The 19,884-nt window shown below is 39.9% G+C and overlaps 1 protein-coding gene across 5 annotated transcripts in view; it reads right to left on the reverse strand.

Moving 5' to 3' along the window:
- The window catches only part of ADGRV1 (adhesion G protein-coupled receptor V1), a 230,132-nt gene that overhangs the window by 104,163 nt on the left and 106,085 nt on the right, over window positions 1–19,884 (reverse strand). For 4 of the 5 annotated variants that reach the window (XM_083403548.1, XM_083403549.1, XM_083403551.1 and 1 more), the window contains 16 exons: window positions 19,140–19,359; window positions 18,277–18,516; window positions 17,028–17,177; window positions 15,504–15,977; window positions 14,115–14,258; window positions 13,316–13,487; window positions 12,448–12,583; window positions 11,044–11,897; window positions 10,007–10,124; window positions 9,011–9,182; window positions 7,241–7,483; window positions 5,238–5,645; window positions 3,856–4,040; window positions 3,195–3,432; window positions 1,501–1,640; window positions 77–237 (listed from right to left, as the gene is read on the reverse strand). In XM_083403548.1, the coding sequence (XP_083259674.1) occupies window positions 77–237; window positions 1,501–1,640; window positions 3,195–3,432; window positions 3,856–4,040; window positions 5,238–5,645; window positions 7,241–7,483; window positions 9,011–9,182; window positions 10,007–10,124; window positions 11,044–11,897; window positions 12,448–12,583; window positions 13,316–13,487; window positions 14,115–14,258; window positions 15,504–15,977; window positions 17,028–17,177; window positions 18,277–18,516; window positions 19,140–19,359 (4,055 nt within the window). Of the gene's footprint in view, window positions 1–76; window positions 238–1,500; window positions 1,641–3,194; window positions 3,433–3,855; window positions 4,041–5,237; window positions 5,646–7,240; window positions 7,484–9,010; window positions 9,183–10,006; window positions 10,125–11,043; window positions 11,898–12,447; window positions 12,584–13,315; window positions 13,488–14,114; window positions 14,259–15,503; window positions 15,978–17,027; window positions 17,178–18,276; window positions 18,517–19,139; window positions 19,360–19,884 lie in introns of those variants that run through there. The other variant, XM_083403552.1, reaches the window with a different exon arrangement.

Raw genomic sequence — 19,884 nt, forward strand, 5'->3', positions numbered from 1 at the left:
TTTTTCATGCATTATTTGCTTTTAAAAAATCAGCACACAATTCATAAACATAAAAATAATAATGTTATCAACTGACCAGAAATGCAGATGAAACCAGATGAAAAGAAAGCTTCGTTGTAAGAAGACAAGCTGTCTGTTTGTGCATAAGCTGCGTAAATAGACATGTGCGAACAAGAGCATTCCACATAATCTGAGGAATCATCTATCACTTTGCAGAACTGACTGTCAGACAACCAGCTACAGAGGAAACAAAGGTCAACGATGTTAATTCATTAGTCTTTAGTCTGGAAATCAATAATCATAATACAAACATGAGCAAAACGTGGAATATTTTGAGTTGTGGGCTCCATCCCAAGGATAACATATTCTTCCAACTCCTCTCAAGTAAGAGTTAATGCACCTATTACATGTGCCAAGGGGAAATACTTTCTGTGGTAATGAGTGACTGAGAATGCGGGATATCAATGCAAAATTTGTTGGAGGCAGTAGGCCTTTGAAGGCCAGTTGCTGTGAATCACAAGCAGTCAGGTCCTGCTTTCCGGCTTCCTGTTGCAGGCACAGTGAGAACCAGTGGCGTAGCGTGGGTTGTCAGCACCCGGGGCAAGGCAAGTAATTTGCACCCCCTAACCCATGGATTTGCGCCCCCTAACCCTAACCCCCAGATGTTGCGCCCGGTGCGGCCGGCCCCCCCTGCACCCCCCACGCTACGCCACTGGTGAGAACAGAATGCCATATTAGATTACCTGATCTGGTAAGCTTTTCATTTATTCTTAAAAGAAAGGATAGAATTTGAACAGGTTAATGTCTAACCTCACAGGGCAGGAGAGAGGCGGGCGGGTTAGATTCTGGTGGCAGATTCTTGGATTTGATAATTTTGGAGAACTTGTCAGGCAAGAAAAAGTCTAAAAATGTAGCCTGGCAAATTAGCTCAAGCAGATGAAGTAAATATATGTTGATATGCCAAAGAGACTGCAAGCTCTGGTGTGCTATCACTGATCCCATGCCAAGCCTAAGCAGGTCCATGCTGAGGCCTGGCATAATGATCCATGTGGCATACTTAGTCTTGCTCCAAGTCTACAGAAGTCCTTCCCAGGGGTACTCTCTTACCCCATGGAATAGGGTAGGGTTCATTGTTAATTTAATGGCAATTATTATTGTGCTTCTCCCTCAATGCAGCAGTGCCAAATTAGCCCTTACTTGGCACCCCAACACAGATCAGTGATGCTTTCTACAAACATTTGCAGACCAGGTTTGTTCCCAGAGCATTGAAAAGATTCTGGTCCAGAAATAATCTAAATCTGAATAGTAATTTTGACTATTTAAAAGCATTAGCCCCAACTCAAAGCCAGTGAAAATGTTTCTTTTTTTGATGAAGAATTTGCTTTTAAACAGACCATTACATTTTTATGCTTCCCTGAGATATAAATGAGTATATATCATTTTTAGGTTGGCTTTCCCGGCAGACGTCTTCTCAGTGCAGTCAAGAATGAGAAAATATACCTTTCAGCAGCCTGATTCCAAAGAAGACATAAAGACTTGTGTGGAACAATTCTGCTGTCTGTAGAATAAATCCGATAGGTGACCTCATTGTTATCTTTCAGTAGAAGAGGACTCTGACTCTTCAAACTCATTGAAAAAATCTGAAATGGGCAAAGTGGAGATTTATTTCCTATAAAAACACTCATTTGTACACTAAATATGCAAAGCCAGACCTCTAGTCAATTTATCCTAGCACCAGTTTTGTCAAGGTCTTAGATTTAGGGTAAGGTCTTTCCCATCTAAACCACCTCAGACACTTTAACTGAAGCTGCTGGGCACCATACCTGGGACCTCATAATGCATAAGTATATGCTCAGCTACTGACATACTTAGTACTTCCTCTACTTTCTAAGGGAGAAAAGCCCAAACTCCACCTCAGTCGTATGACAGGAGAATATGAATATGCACTCCATGGTTACTAGGCTTAAACCGCGGAGCCAGTGTCCATAATACCACCAGCTAAGTTCATCCTCAAACCATGTGTACATAAATAAAGCATAAAGGTAAAGGTAAAGGTACCCCTGCCCGTACGGGCCAGTCTTGACAGACTCTAGGGTTGTGCGCCCATCTCACTCAAAGAGGCCAAGGGCCAGCGCTGTCCGAAGACACTTCCGGGTCACGTGGCCAGCGTGACATCGCTGCTCTAGCGAGCCAGAGTCGCACACGGAAACGTCGTTTACCTTCCCGCTAGTAAGCGGTCCCTATTTATCTACTTGCACCCAGGGGTGCTTTCGAACTGCTAGGTTGGCAGGCGCTGGGACCGAACAGCGGGAGCGCACCCCGCCGCGTGAATTCGAACCGCCGACCTTTCGATCGGCAAGCCCTAGGCGCTGAGGCCTTAACCCACAGCGCCACCTGTGGCACCCAAATAAAGCATATATAAATATAAAAAATAAATATATTTGTATATTTTATATTATATTTGTATAATATATATATTTGTATATTGTATATTTATAATAAATAAAGCATATATAAATATAAAAATATTTGTATACAAAATATACAAATATTTTTATTATTTTTTAGCATAAAAAATATTTACATAATATTTGCAATGGGTTTGTCACTTTACACAGGGTTGGCTACATTAAGACCTCTCCACAAAGTTGTATGAGCTGTGGGAGGGGGCATAAGTCTCACTGTTTGTAGATAAAGTCAAAGAATGGGTGCCATAAAGCACAGAACCAGTCTTTTTGTGTGTTGCCCCTTGCAAACTTGGTATGGTGAGATAGTTTTTCTGATGGGGCTACCTGCCAAACTCTATCTAGCCACGTGTCATGTGAAGGCCAAACATACAGGTCGATTATTGTTTAGATACAATTACGTTCAAAAAAACCCTGCTCTAAAATAAGTCTGTTATGTATACAAACATATCGCTAAAGACAAAAAGGAACAACCATAGTCTCTGTGTTTATTCTGCTCCAGATTAATATGGTTTCTTTTCCAGATGGTAACTATATTAAGCACTTAAAAAAAACCCCCGAACACACGGCTAAATTTAAAAGCAGGGAGCAACTAATCCTATATAGCAGCAGCAAAACTAAGAGTGTGTAGACCTGATCAATGCTTGGGCAGGAGATTCCTGGCAGCTCCATATAAGCAGCTTTAAACTTTTTAGATTAGAAACAATTAAATAAAAATAAAAATAATACCTTATTTTTTAGGGCAGTTCCTTTGTCACCCATTATAAACCATTGCTGGCTACTATACTCAGTGACTTGAATGAACCTACAATTTTCATTTTCAGAATGAGAAACTTCCAACAAATGTTCAGGAACTCTAATGAAATCGCCATCTTTTCCATCAAATCTGTGCCCATTGATTTGCTGTGGATACCAGTGATGGGCCATTATGACAATGTAAGGGCAGTGGTCAAGGATGGTTTTGCCTCTGTTAAAACAGAAAAGGAGCAACACACTCAAGAAATGGAAAAGCCATTTACTACCTGTGAAAGAAACATGTGCTGGATAATGCTTGTCTTAATGCCTTTGTCATCCTATTATTGGCCTATTAACTGGATCTTTCATATATTATTAATTACTAATACGTCTCCAAGCATTAATGCAGAAGTTTTGATAATACGGCAGGAAAAGAGCTGTATATGATCAATTCATCATATCAGTCCATTTGAATAAAACAATCATGTGTAGTTTATATCACAGAATGCAAGATTTTTTAAAGAGCTTACTCTGCTCACTTCACATATTAAGATCTCTAGTTCCACAGGGCTATTATGCATAGACAGAATTCCAAGTGGACATCAACATCCAGTTCAATTTCAGAAATATTCCTGGCTCATGTGGAAAGACTTACCGTTCACCCTGCGATCCACACAATACTCCAATAGGAAGAGAAAAGGCAAATTTCTCAGTAACATCAGCAAGGAAGCTGTAGCCTCGAGTATCCTTGCGTTTTGGGTTAATAAGCGCACAGAGGATCTCATACAAGAGACTTCGGTTTTTATCAGTGAGTGCCTGCTTTTCCCCCTCAGATATTATCTTAGGGAACAAAAAATTGGTCAAAGAATAAAAATTATTCCATGTGTACAGGTAGCAATCACACTTTCCTTCCATACCCAAACTAGTTTATTAGAATTAAGATTTTCCAAGACAAAGCCAACTAATGCTCTTATCCTAAAGACATTATTTGGAGGTGAACCCCAATGATTACAGTTAAGTTTTTCCCCCTATATAAGGGTCATGACCTTGAGTTCCCTCAAGTGGCCAGTGCAAATTCCCTTACAGGCTTGAATACTGGCTCTATCACAGCATACAATATTGCCCATCCCAACTTACTATCTACCGTATTTTTCGCTTTATAAGACGCGCCAGACCACAAGACACACCTAGTTTTTGGAGGAGGAAAACAAGAAAAAAAATATTCTGAATCTCAGAAGCCAGAACAGCAAGATGGATCACTGCGCAGTGAAAGCAGCAATCCCTCTTGCTGTTGGCTTTTCGCAGTGTAGTAACGCTGCAGAGAGCTTGCTGGGGAGACCATGCATTAGAAAAAGAAGGGACTCAAAAATAACTTAAACAAGGTTTTAATAAGAAAAACAAAAATTCCTTATACACTATATACATCTACAAACAAACACGACCCAACCACCAACCCATCCCCAGGGTGAATGGCAGAGCTAGGTGCTGCTCCTTATATACTGCAGCCAATTCCCAACACAGCTTAATCAATGCAACTCAGCAGCACCTGCTATGCCTCACAGCTGCAAGGCTGGATCTCGTTAGTTTACTCTGGCCCTTGCTCTGGCCCCTTAAAGGTATACACATCGGGTGAAACAATGATGAACCTTTACATTTAAAGAAACAGTTCAATACTTGCTGTTCTGGCTTCTGTGATAGCTGCACAACCTGCATTCGCTCCATAAGACGCGCACACATTTCCCCTTACTTTTTAGGAGGGAAAAAGTGAGTCTTATAGAGCAAAAAATACGGTAAGTTGGGCATCTGAACCAACAGCTTTCATATAAGAAGCAGGCTGGCAAATACTTTCCTAGTATGTTCTTGTTACAGAAGACTCATAGTCAGTTCTGTTTTTCAGAATCAAAGCAACATTTCCCCCCACAGAGCCATGGCTGCTGTTTATCATTTTCATCAGCTTACACCCCCCAAGGAGTTGCTGCATCCATGCCTAAATCCAGGGCCCATTCATCATGGCCAAAGGAACATCTGCATACGTACCTTATCAATTATGTGCATCACTGCAGCAAGCTGTTCTTCTGTACTTTCTGTGACCACTTTGATGTTTAAATACTGGAGGACTCTGTTCAAAATTATGTCATCAAGTGGTTGGGACAACTGATCAGCCAGACCCCAGACTGCTTGAGAGTTTGAATCAGACACAATGGTGATGTTGGCAATACCATAGATGTCATCAACTCTGGCACCACCAGTAGGATTGAAAAGCACAGCCTGGAAACGTTTAGGAAACGGATTTAAGGATCCAGTATCTGGAGTGAGTGTTATATCCAGAACAGCATCTCTCTGCCCAGATGCAAAGGACAACGTTCCTTCAGATCTGGCAAAATCTTGCCCGGAAATGGCTGGTGATATCATTATGCGGCCAAGAGCTTCAGGTCTCATCAGCTCCTTTAAATAAATAAATAAATAAATAAGCAAGCAAGCTATAGGTAAGGATTAAGCAATACTGTGCAAAGCCAGGTTTGCTTCAAATTATGAACATTGTAAAATGCATTTTTCCATATTTTTTTTATCTTGACTTCAAATAAAATTAATCAGGACGATGCTGGAAAATGTTTTTGGCAAAGTATTTCTAACAAAGTGCTAGGTGTGAGGCTGGCTAGCCCGTGATGTATCGTGTTAGGCTGGGTTGTAAAATACACATTTCTGAACTGTGTGGTCTGCGTCAGGAGAAGACAGGACCAGAACACATGTCGAATGGGGATTAGCAAGATTTGATTGATGAGCTTGGCACGGAAGTGTAACATCGATACTCCACCAGAGTATGGGGGCAACTGTTGCCACTGCTCTTAATGATGATTAACAAAGTACACTTCCTGGTCAACTAAAAATTGTAATAGTTCAGCTATGCCAGATAAAAGTCGGTTTAAACCAGTTCCAAACAGAACTGCCTATTCTTCCTTAAGTAAACCAGTGCAGTTACTTATGAGAACTGACATGTTAGAGAACAAAGTCATTGCCTGTCAGTTACTGGCAGAAACAACTGTTTATTTGCCCCATCCAGATGGCTCAGTGAGACCAGCAAGAATGAAGAAAGTGGGGAGTGATTTTTTTTTTAATAATAAAAAAACCACCTAAAACTATTTGCAAGAGGAGAATGGGATAAGGATCTCAAGGCAAATTCCTTGTTCTTCCTGCCTCCTACTTGACTTCCTTTCCCTAATCTCCTTCATGCTTTGGCAATCTGCCATGCATGCTTGTTAAGACCATGGAGGTGGCAGAGTGTGTGATCTAAATGAGGCAAATGATCATCAACCTGCAATTTTCATAGTTTGATTCTTACGTATTAGTGTCATGACATTGTGAAAATGCCGTTTCTCCTAGCATGCACGCAGTTGTATAATATAGTATCTCCAGAAAACACACATAGCGACAAAGCAAGTGTGTAAAAGTAACTCAAGGACACTTAATAAACAAAGCAGAACATTTGAAACTATGTTGCACTGAATCAGACCATCATCCTATAGGTTGATATCAAACTCATTCTCTGAGTGGTAAACCTGATGGTAGTCAGAATGCTCCCATTCAAAATCAAGAGAGCTCAGTGAGACACAGGTCACAATTTACTCTTACAAGTGTCAGCATAGCATAGGTGATGAAGTATGAGATTTAGACTAGGGAGACCTCGGCTCAAGCCTCAGTTTAGCAATGAAGGTCCTGGATGATGCGCAACAGTCACAATCTCACCATCCAATAATAAGGGAAAGAAACCCAGGGCTTTTTCCAGTTGGGACTAGCGGAACTCAGTTCTGGCACCTCTCAGGTGGATGCCACTGCCATTTATAAGAGAATGAGAGAGGTGTTCATGGTGAGTTCCGGCACCTCTTTTTCTAGGAAAATAGCCCTGAAGAAATCCATGCTGCAGCATGCTATTGCTGTAATTTGTATCGTAGAACTTTTGCAAAAAGCAAACACCTGCTAACTTTTTTCTTTGCATTAGAGAAGAAATGAAGATAGTATATACATTCGTGCATTAGTCCTACCTGAGTACTGTAGCCAACTGAGATGGCAAGTGCTGTGCTAGAATCTCTAATCACCTGAAGACTAATTAAAGTGGTCTTCTTATGGGCCACAGCCAGACGAGACCCCACAGCAAAGTAGATCAGACCCCGAGGAGAGTCACTTTCTGGGACTATTATGTAGGCAAATCTGGCACTGTTGTTCAGTTCTGCTCCTACACCCACTTCGTAGAGCTCCACAAAAAAATAGGTTTCAAATTCAGGTTCCTGAAAATCAAAAGGATACTCAGAACTCTGTAAATGCTGATGCCAAAAGGAACATCATTAAATGTGCTTTTGAACCGTGTCTTGCTCTATTAGAGAATACATTTGTATATCATGCATTTCAAATCAAGGGATCGGCTCCACAAAGATTTCTGAGACAGGCTGGTCCTGGAAACAGTTTGCGTGAATATGTCTGTCATCTTATATACAGCAGCTCTTTGGAATCTGAGGTCATTGTTTCCAAGATCTCCTGTGCATCTCTCATCTAAGCCATTCATATCACACATTGGCATGAGAGTCATTGCAGTTAGCATCCCAAGCCTGGGAAAGTAAACGAGCCCCTCCTTTGAAACAATCGTAACAAGCACTACTTTTATGTCCTTTCATCCTTGGCTTCAAAGTATGATTCTCTCCAAGGTTTAAATATGCACTTAAAAGAAAATGGCATGAAACATCCCCCAAATGTTGCAATTTTCAAAATGAAATGGATTTTAAGGCACTTGTACATGAAAGTGCATGTAAAAAAAAAAAATCTGATGACAAATATTCTCTACTACATATTGATATTTGAAAGCATTTCAGCTCCCTATAAATCTATGAAAGCACGGCTTTGGAGGATACATTTGATATGCAATCTTCATCCCGCCCCCAAATTGCAGTCAAATGATCTCTGATTTTTCAGCAAAAATGTTTCAAGTCCACAATTCCACTTTAAATCATGTGCTAAATAAGTAGCCTTTATTACTCCCAGAACAAATAGGAAGACTGTGGGCAGTAAGGCAGCAGTACTCAGGGAGAAAGCAAGGAAGGAGAACTTGCAAAGATCTTACTCTCTGGAGCGTAGCTTGGATGTCTTTGAACGTTAAGTTCAAAGACTTCCATAGAGGATGAAAGATAAGGCTTTCAATGGCTACAACCCATGATGGCTGTGTTCTGCCCCCATGACTGGAGGCAATAATGCTTCTGAATACCAGTTGCTGGGGACCACAAGAGGTGAGGGTGCTTCTGTGCTTGAATCCTGATTGCAGATTTCCCATAAACATTTCTGTTTGGCCACAGTATGGGCACCAATTTCAAAAAGTGAGGTAACTTTACAAGATTAGATAGCAATCCTGGAAGCTGCTATACGAATGGTGGAACAAAAATGACCAGAAAGGTATTCATCTCATTCTATAGGGTATGCATGCTAGCTAGCCAATAGCTTCCCTTTGGGGCAAGCAACAGTCCAATGGCTAAAGCTCTAGAATTTCCCAAAGGTATTTGTGTACATGTGTGGAATTTCATGGATGTCACTGCACAGAAATCATGGCAAAGAAGACGCAGTATATAGGACCCTTTCCTAAGTGTGAGCTGATGGTGTTTCAGGGCCAGTAGCTCAGTGATAGTCTGATGGTGCAGCAAGGAAGCACCTGCTCCCCTGCACCTCCCCTTGCTACACCCTATTTCTTTTTATGCCCTGAGGGGGGTAGTGAGGGGGGATAAACATCTAACATCTTTCTAAGCAGCCAATCTGAAATAACCAGTACTCACATTATCAGGCTTTATCTCAATAACAATTGTGCATTTTGTTTGACCAGCCTTGCAAGTGGCGACCCCTAGGACAGCCAGCAGTTCATTTGCCAGATTCGTGCCATCCTTCTGCAGGACAACAGATGTTCTGTTAAAGGTCACGCGCCAGGAGATTTTCACATCTTCGAAAGCCCTATCAACAAAGCAAACCAGAATAAACGCAACAACAGAGGCAGATATTTGGAAAACCAAAGCCAGCCCACCCACCCACCCACATTTTCTCCTGCATTCCAAATGTAACACTGCACAGCAGAATGTTTCAAAGAAAGTGAAAGACATTCTCTTCATGGCATTACTTCCTAAAGCTGCTCTGATACATCTTACAGGAGCCAACTGGATTTAATTTGTATATGTTGCCTGCCCTTCTTCCTTAAGGTCCCAGGGTGGGATATAGCACAAAATCTAGCTGCTTTTGAGCTTGATGCTGTAACTTATCCTGGGACTTTTGGGTCAAGAGGGGGTAATGAATGAATGAATGAATGAATGATAGCAATAATACCACCAGCACAATTGATTTGATCCCCACTTATAAATGGAGGACAGCAAGGCTGCTTTTGAGCCTGAGATGAAGCAAAGCCAGAACCCACAACCTCCAACCCTAATCAGCTGACCATTGCACCTTACTTAGTGAAGTAAGCCATAAATCACAAGTGTGTGCAAAAAGCAAGGAAATTAATTTCACATCTCAGCTATTATGTATATGAGTTAGGTTGGTAGAGTGTTTAATTCTCTCATTTCTGTTCAGTTCTGGTAGACCGACTGACTGACTTAAATCATATTCTAAATTTATGAGGCAAGTTTGCCAAATTGCAGTAAACTATTAGAGCATCTGAAAGCCAAAGATTTATGATAAAAGTTCCATGAGAACCTCTTCTGCTCAGGGCAGTTTCCTTGATTTCAAAACAACACATATTACAGCATGTGGAGACAGCCCTTTTTACCAGCCGTGGCCTGCACCTGTTTGGTTGCCGGGTAACAATGAGTTGCACCTCCCTCTTTTCGGAATCTTCATCAAGCACAAGGCCACTTTGCGCCTCTTCACTGAATCCCAGAATTCCATTCTGAAGATCATTTCCTGGGTGAGAAATGGGTCATCCAGAATTATTGAGAAGCACATACTTGCCAATCAATGTTCCATTATTCAAGAATTCATGCAGAACCTGAAATATCTCTGTGAATCTGAATGAGAAGGTATTATAACACAAATTGAGAAACTGAAATATTCCTGTTTTAAAGGAAATTCTTATTATAAGGAATTATTATTATTAATAATACTTATACCCTGCCCATCTCACTGGGTTGCCCCATCCACTCTGGGCAGCTAATGTTGTGTGTACACATAGTCACACACTTTGGGGTTTAAGCTATATTAGAATCAGATATTTTTGATATTGTGATCCCACTGACTATGCTTGTGAAAAGGTATTTGCCATTTGCCATTTGGCTGTACACAATACTATCATCAAAGTGTAAAACTTTTTTTAAAAAAAAGTTAATTGAAACTTTGGACATTAACAAAGAAAATCATCCACAGTTCTTCAGTGTTTTACAGACATTTTGGGCCGTCCAACTTACTGCAAGGTTCATGGGCCTAGGGTGGCATTAAAAAATAGAAAAACACAGAGATATGGTGTAGAGAAAAATAGAGAGTACAGCAAAACTGAGTGCCAGAGCAACACAAGGTTTTGAGAGCCCTGACCTAACACAGGCTGCTTTGTTGATATCACCTTTGAAATTTGAGATTAGTACAATGGCCCTGATTTGCCTTGTAATTTTGGTCCCAGGCCAGAAGGGCTGCTCATCCCTACTGTATATTTCATCAGCATGTCCCTATTTTTTTAAAAAAAATACTACAGTTTTTCTCTAAGCACTTTGCATAAAACCACCAAAAATACAACATTCAGCAAAATGTTCTTAAAATCTAGATAAGCATAAGGTAATAACCACCTTAACAGTGTTTAATTGATTTACTGATTCCACTAAAAAGCTCCTACCTTTGATAATAATTGTGGCAAAACCTTGAAAACCATGTTCATCCACAGCTTCTGTAATCTGAGCTCCACCTTGAGGGTCAGAGAGCACAACATAAAACATTTCCTGTCCTTCAGGCTCATCGTCATCAAGAATGCTGACAGACACCTGACTTTCTCGTTCCCCTTCCAGCAATGTAACAGACAGAGTCAGCTCCTCAAAATCGACTCCTTCAATCGCCCAGGTTAGATTAGAAATCCCAGAGACAAGCTCAAAAGGGAATGTATCTGTCCCACTCTGAGCACTTATTCCACCAAATGTTTTAACAGTGACAGAAACATTTCCCACAAAACCCAGAGTCCTCCTAATATGAATCAGAACTGCATTGGGTGTGCTGCTGTCGGTGTCTTCTTCAGTGTAAATAATAGCTGGACCAAGACTTAAAATTCCATTATGGATAACGATATCACTTGCCAATATGGTAACTGATGCAACACTAAACTCTAGGTTCAAACGTGGATTCCATGTTGGGTCAAATGGGTGTGTAGCTATAACTTCCACAGATGTTAAGTTCACAAAAAATATTTCATCTCCTTCTGAAATGCTGTCATCAATTATCAAGATTTCAAACACAACCTCAGTCTGAAGGAGTCCAAAAACAAGCTCTCCATTATAAACAGGTTCAAAGTCTTCTAGTGGTTTGGCACTTCCTGCAATGGTCTGATAGAACAGTTTTGTGAGGTTGCTTCGGTAGCCAAAAAGTCTTTGTACATACAATTTGACCATTTGTGCTTCTTCCCTTACTAAAATATTCGTTGAGTTAGGTGCAAACTGGAAGATTCCCATTGGTTCAATTTCAGCAACGGTAAAGCCTGGTCTGGAACAAAAACAAAGTGAAAACTGTATTTGCGAAGACCTAGACAAGGAAGTACAACCACAAGCAAAAACAGCTCATCTTACCACTTCTGGTTCTCTGCAAAAAATCTTTCTCCAGCCTTAGGTAAGAGCTTCACCATTTTTTAACAGCTGGAACCAACTAAGAACTTGGATGTTATTTTTCAAAAAGAAAAAGAGAGTGTGTATATTGGATTCATCTTAAATGTACTGGAAACATTAGTTCATAAAGAGATTTTCTCTCTGTGTGTTCTTTCTCATATGTATTTCTCTCCTCCCGCCCGCACATGGATAGAGAAATGCACAAGTATACATCTCTGTGTAATGAATGGTCGGAAGGCAAGTTATAATGGTTTTTGCAAAGCTAGAAGGTTTGGTTCTGTAGGCTTCCTGAAGGGAAGACTACTATGTGAGCAGCTCAAGATTCCTTAGATGAGTGGGGAATATAGGAGTAATTGAATAATGAAACGAGACCAAAGTTTTTACTGCCAATGTCCAGCTCCTGAAAGCAACTGACCAATAGCCTTTCTTACCTCAGATGAGCTCCACCAGATACATTGCTATGCACAGCTGATAAATGTATAGCAAATGCTTCAGGGACACTTGGATTTGGTATAACATGGAAAGAAATTGTCCTGTTTGGTTCACCATGAGGAACAATAACAATGCCTGGAAAGAGAAAGGAAGGAAGTTGCTAAAAGAACAATTGAATTTTTAAACAGAAACAACAGTTACGCATTAGATCGTAGTTTCAGATTTGTCTCTATTCATCAGTCAATCACAAAACGAAGGTTTGGTAATATCAATAGAAGTTAATTTATGTTGTGCTTATTTGGGTGTAAGGTAACTTACAAAGCTGTATTTTGCTGGTAGATGGTGGTATGCCTCTTTACAAAGACTTGGTTGCTCTTCTTTTAACAAATATTAAAATAAAATGAACATATGCAAATCTGAATAAAACCTTAATGAATAAAAGCATAACACAAAACTTGGTTTTTGAATATCCCTGGCAAGACACAGCATTCTCTCTTAAGAATTTTATTCTCTCATCAGATAATGCAGGCAGGAAATGAGCAGTCTTTACAGTTCTATATGATTAAAGATAATAAAAGTTATATGTGTTTTTCCCCCAGATGTCTGGGCCAGGAATAGAACAGGAAAATGCCATCTTTAACCCAGTGTTCTCAAGAACTTTCTTCTTCCAATGAAATAAAACTGCAACAGTCAGGGTCGTGATGTGATGAACATACTTCTGGCCTGGAGGGGGCAAAATCATCAATAGCCTAAGCCTTGTGGTTTAAAGATTCTACGAAGCAAAAGATGGTGCCAACAGTAGAGCATATGATTTGCATGTAGAAGATCTCAGGTTCTTCTTGTAAGGGGCAAAATGGAAGCACTCACCAGAAGCTGGTGTAATATTGCCCGGTTGAAGGAACTCTGGAATCAAGCCAGGTGGATATCCAGAACTCCACATTACTGTGATGGAGCCATACACTCCTTCCCGAGTTATCATTGCTTGGGTTGTCCCTGCTGTGATATTTGAAAGTCGTAAGATAGCAGACTCAAAGGCAACCTACCCAAATGGAGAAAGATGTTGTTATTGTGAGAAATGGATGATTTTACATGCACATACATGTTATTCTTTAGCAGCAGCCACATGGTGCGTAAAGTAAATTTATGCTTTTGTGGATCAAATATTCCTATATGAAGTATTGCTTCTACTGGCAGCATCGTACACTCCTTTAACAACCCTAGAATTTTTACATCTGACTCTGGAACGCATCTAATTCTCACACTATCAGCACAAGGTTTTTGCACATACACATGGCAACAAAATACAGTAGATCACTTCTCCTCTCCTCTGAAGTCTAATGATATCTAAATGAAAATCTCCTGAAGCAGTTGATAGAATTTGGAACCATATAACAAAAACTATTCATGTTTTTCAAAACCAAATGTATTAGTATTTGATCCATAAAAATCTACATTCTGCTCTTTGCACATGCTGCTTCCTAAATGCATGGCAAGTAAATGCAAGCACCTATTGAAACCAAAAACCTCACCAGTTTACACTAATACATTTATAAATAATTTGTTCAAATGCTTCAACATATGGCAGCCAGTTAATTCTAACAACATTGTGTCTGCATTAATTTTGATCTGCCCTCTGGTGGTACAGATGTTACATGGCTGTACTTACCTGAGAATTGGCAGCTTCTTTGGGAATTGGGACAGAGACTGACATCATTGTATTTAATATTTTAGGCACAATATTGGCACTAATATTAAACAGGGTTACGTTGTTCAGTTTCAGAGTAAAATTCAAGCCCAGGAAGAGAAACACCTGAAAGGAGATAATCACTTATCTGTTTTGTCATCAACTAGGAAATAAGAACTACGTGTGAGACATTCAAACAAGAAATTCTCATATTGAGAATTGTTTTAAACATGTTGTTTTCCAAAATCTTTCCCAAAAGAATAATAGAATATAATGTTAAATTATGAATAATGGCAGATGGTGGCATATTCAAGCCACAACTGTTTAAGTTCATCCTCAGTATTTATTCTTTGTTGCCTATAAGCAGAATACAATTATAATTAATCATTTACAGTGTGCAAGGAGGGTTGTTGTTGTAGTAACAAGGTGTTCAGCCATGCAAACCCTCACCCAGTATAGTTCATGAAAAGCTGAAAGCATAATCAGGCCCCAAGGCAGATGTTTCCTCATGGACGGAGACTGTACCCAAGCAAGATTCTGGAACATGAAAGACTATACCATGGGAAACAGGCTGTCACTAAGAAAAGATTTTAAATTGCAAGTTTTCTTTGTCCATCAGTACTGCGTATAGAAAAAGCATATTTCAAAGACTGCAATTCAGGGACTGCTATTGAAAGGGCTTTCTTGGGAGACAATGTTTTCATATGATAAGAGGAAATGCACAGGCAATCCCTCCCTCCTGCACATGTCAAACCTCCCTTCCTTTGAAACGTCCCAGCCATAATCTCTTAAAGGATATTGACAGGCTGGAATGTGTCCCAGAGGAGGAGAGATTGAAGGAGTTGTGTGTGTTTAGCAAGGAGAAGAGATTATTAAGAGGTGATGTAATAGCCATTTTCAGATTTTCGAAGGGCTGACACATCAATGGTGGAACAAATTTGTTGCTCCAGCAGGCAGGAACCAAACCAACATATGCATATTAAAGTGGTTTAAGACTTAACATCAGGAAGAACTTTGTGATGGTAAAATTTATTACTAGTTTTTACCATCCATTACTATTCAGTAATGGAACAGACAGCATCAAAAGATGGTGGATTCCTTAGTTAAAGGGTTGTTTTTTTAAAAAAAGCAGAGGCCAGATGGCTACTGACCAGGGATGCTACAACAGCAAATTTCCTGCCCAGGCAGGGATTAGGACTAGATGACCTCTGGGGTGCCTCCCCACTCTGATTCTAGAAAATGGGACTCTTATTTTTCTAGAAAGCTTTGGGTTGCAGCCAAACTTATAATGGACAATGGTCACAAAGTATTGCTATGCTGCTTATTCAACTCAGTTTCAAGGACCTCACAAGGTAAAGAGAAATTACAGACCTGGGTATGTATTGGCACAGTCTTCACTCCAAAACTGGAACCTGCTTTAACTAGCAGATGTCCCACTGCATTGGCTGGCGTGACTAAGCTTTCTTCACTAGGAGATGAAACATGATACTCCACAATCACATCTCCAAAAGTCCCCGCATGACGAGTTACGTTAATCTGGATGTGCCGGCTCAGATCGTTCTTCACCAGCACTGACTGCTTTTCAGAATACAAGGCAAATACTCCATGGGGATCATCATTTGCCAAAACAGTGAATGCAGAAGTGCTTTTCTCCTGATCCACATCAGCTCCTCCTTCCACTGAAGTAAGCTGTACCACATAATGCTCATCTATTTCAGGGACATCATCAGGCAATAAGAATATAACAATCTCAGATGTCCTTTGCTCATCAGGAATTACAGCAGAGCCACTGGTGGAAAGGAAATCATCTGTAGTATCTGAATCACTACTTAGTTCCCAGTGAACCTGAAATAAAAATATTTGAGCAGTAAGTTCAAAAAGTGGTGAGATCTTCATAACTTTTTACATATTAGACAATTAGTTTTAATATGAAATTATTATTATTATTATTATTATTACTATTATTTGATTTGTATATACCCTTTGATCAATGATCCCAGAGCAGTGTATGACATTAAGAACATAATTTACACAGCATAATAATAAACCATAATGCACAGCATAGTAGCAAAATAATCATAATAACAGTCCCCCTAAATATGTCCCTCTAAAAGTAATAAGCACATTCCTCTAAGAAACATTTAAACTGATTTATTGTTTATGCTTGACATAGTCTTCCAAATCATTCCAACAAAGAAATACAGTACGATTGCCTATTATGCACATTTAACTTGCACAATTTCAACCATATGTGGCTGAAGGCCACATAAGTAAAATGCAAGCAAGGGGGAGATATTAAAAACGGTTTTCCTGCTGCAAAAAAGAGTTTTTTAAGGTCTCCGCCTTGCTTGGGAAGTAAGGTCCAGTCTGCGTGCCAAATCTGGGATGCTCCTGTGAGATCTTGTAGGAACTCAGACAGCCCTGTGAGATCTTGCAAGAGCATCTCAGGGGCTCAGGAGCTGGCATGTGGAGGCGGACTTTGTTCCCCAAGCAAGGCAGTGAGCTTAAAAGTGCTGGGGAAACCCAGTGCCAAATGAGCTTCTAAGCTCTCTGTATTGCTTGGGAAGCAAGGCCCTCTCCACGCACTGTCTCCAGAAGCACCAGGATGCTCATGCGGGGACAGTTCCAAGAGTTTGAGTATATGTATTTTTGCAGATACATGGAACCCTTCTGTAAGATGTGATCATACTGTAAATTTAAAAACCTAAAACATTCAGAAACTTTAGTTAAGAACTTTACAAATCTACCATACATTGCACGATGTCTCCATAAGATCTAATTTCACCTTCACAGTCAAGGGTGAGATCGAATGTGCTGCTAAAGACTTCAGATTACACTGTTGCAATTTGTAGCAAAAGTCGAAACTACCAAATAAGTACCAAAGGTTGAAACTACCGTAATGTTCCCCATGGTGCCTTGAATTCGCATTATGAAAAGCACGATACGTAGTGGCCCTTCAGATGCTGATGGCTCCTCGTAGTACTTTGGGGATAATGATTCAGGGGCAAACTGCACAATTCCATTGGGATCACCAAACTTCAGAATCTAAAAATGTTTACAACAGCATATAATTGACTTTCCTTGCTTGTGGGTCAAATAAAAGTTAAACAGTTTAAGCAACAATTCATGAGATATTAATTCCATGTTTACTTTTTCCCTTTTAAAAAATGGCATAGGATCCAAACAACAATGCAACTAATCTTGTATGCCGTGACTTTGAGCTTGTTTTTGAACAAATAAACAAACCTAAGCATGGCAGCTAATTGTTTTGTTAAGGTTACAATGAGAGCAGCATGTGAATTACAAAAGGACCTGAACTGTGATAATAGGATTTTGTGTGCATATTCTGCAAATGAAATCAAGTGTATTGACTTCACACAACGATGGTCAATAATAATTTTGGATGCTGACAAACATAAATGATTAAAAAGAGCAAATTAAATGTTGGGAAGGTTAGAATGACTCAGTTCTATGGGGGAAGAAAAGTTTAATAAAACTGAAATGGAGAAAATTATTGATCCACTCATGTTCAGGAAGGAGAAACAGTAGAAGAAATGTTACCTAAGAAGAACAATGGCCAGGAAAACCGGACAGCTGACTGTATCAGTGCCTGCTTCTCAACAGCTTGGTAGGGCAAGATGCCCACTTATTTTCACTCAGCTGCAAATGCCTCCATATGTTGAAAAGAGGTATTGGTGGGGAGGCTGTGGGGCCATGAGGTTAACCCATGGTCAATATGCACATTGGCCACACCATGTCACTGCCAATGCAGCAAGCATGAGAAGGGGCTATATGCATGCATGTTCCCAGAACGCCTCAACACAAGAGGAACTCTTATTTCAGCCAAGATTCGCCTTCCTAAGGAGGAGCTTTATTCATCAGTATGTGCATAGAATAGCTTCAGATATTGGTCAAAGCACAGATGGACATGGCTCTTATGTGTGCCAGTAGTGAGAGTGGGGCTAGTCAGGTATCCCCACAACTTTCTCACACATTCTTTAAATGCAGGGAGGAGGAATGGCTGAGCCTTCCTCATGTCGCAAAGCTTTCAACAATTCCTGGGCAGGAAAAACACTGAGCAACCCAACCTGCTTTACTACAGAAACAGTCCCATTTTATAATTTTTTTTTTAAAAAAGATTTACTATTAGTGTAATGCTGGCAGCCTTTGGATCCAGTTCTGTTTCACCCTTTGTAATGCTCAGTCGAACAATGTAGGTCTCCTGAACTTCAACTTCTTCATGAGGATAAATTTCCAAGGTGATGCTTCTCAGACCACCTTCTGCTTCTTCAAAATAAAAGGATCCATTCACCGGGTCACCAATGTCACTGTTCAGAGCAGGTAAAATTGTCTCTGAGTTAGGTCCTAAAATATCCCAGTTAATCTGTGAAATATATAAATTCAAAAGGCAGCGTTTGTTAGTATTATAAGCAAGTTTCAATAGAACAATTATGGTAGCTAGTACCTTTTACGAAAGACATTAACTGGAGGATGGCTGGAGAGTTGCTCTATTTCCCATGTGAGTATTGGCAAGAGAAGCACAGTCCTTCTAACCTCAGGTGGCTTAACTGATCTAACAACCCTTAGCCCATAGCAGTGAGTCCCATTTTACTCATGTGTTTGTTTATATCCCACCTTTCTGTCCATGAAAACCCTCAAGCAGTTAATGATGTATCAGTTATTTTTTAAAATGCAAAAGATAGCAAGCAATACACCAATCTGCAAAACTGAAAAGCACACAAACCAGAAAAAAACAACCACAGTAAGAGGGGTGGGGAATGGATAGCCAAATTACCACCTAGTATAAGTGGAGGTTAAAATAATCTTATCACATTCAGTAGATGCATAGACCAGAAACAACTCCTGTATAATCTGGTTTACAACCTTATATGACACAATCTTACAGAAAAATGAGGGAGTGTAAAATTTAATCTCATTCATTTTATAATAAAATGCATCCTTACAAAAGGAATTCACCAACATCTAATTTAAGGCGGGGAGGCATACCTGAGATTCTCCCACCAAGCCTCCAGTTCTTTCCAGGACCAAGGACAGCGTCAACGACATATCAGGATTGGGAATAATTATTCGGCTTTGGTTGAGGAACCGGACAGTCCCATGCGGAGAGTCGCTCTTAGCAATAGTTATCTGGGTCACTAGGTGGAGCCCAAGGACTGCTCCCCCACTAGCACTTATTAGCTGGATTTCAAACTGCTCAGCATATTCTCTATTCCAGAAACAATAGAAAAGATCACATTTTGCTACCAAACATGACCTCTCCATACAGGCATCATTAAAATCTGAATGCCCAGCAATTCACCAGAACATTTGCATATATTCAATATTAATTATGGGTGGTTTACACTGTAGACATAAGAAAGGGAAAATAACTGCCAGTGCATGATCTGCATTTATATATGTAATTGCAGCTTATTTAACAGACACATAGAAACTCTATTTTTAATTTCTTCATAAGAGAAATTTACAGGAAACCAGAAAAGAGACTGAGATAATAATGGTTGTTCTCTATTTTACTCTTGATCAATGTTTGCTTCACAGCTGAAAATTTTGTTTACAGCAAAAAAAAAAAAAGTGTATCAGCAACTTTTTAAAAGGAAGTTTTTAAGCAGAGGTTGGATGGCCGTCTGTCTTTGATGCTTTAGTTGAAATTCCTGAATTGCAAGGGTTGGATCAGATGACTCTTGGAGTCCCTTCTAACTCTACAATTCTATGATTCAAAAGATATTCTCAT

This window comes from Podarcis tiliguerta (assembly GCF_965153285.1).
Source record: "Podarcis tiliguerta genome assembly, chromosome: 11".
Lineage (NCBI taxonomy): Eukaryota > Metazoa > Chordata > Lepidosauria > Squamata > Lacertidae > Podarcis > Podarcis tiliguerta.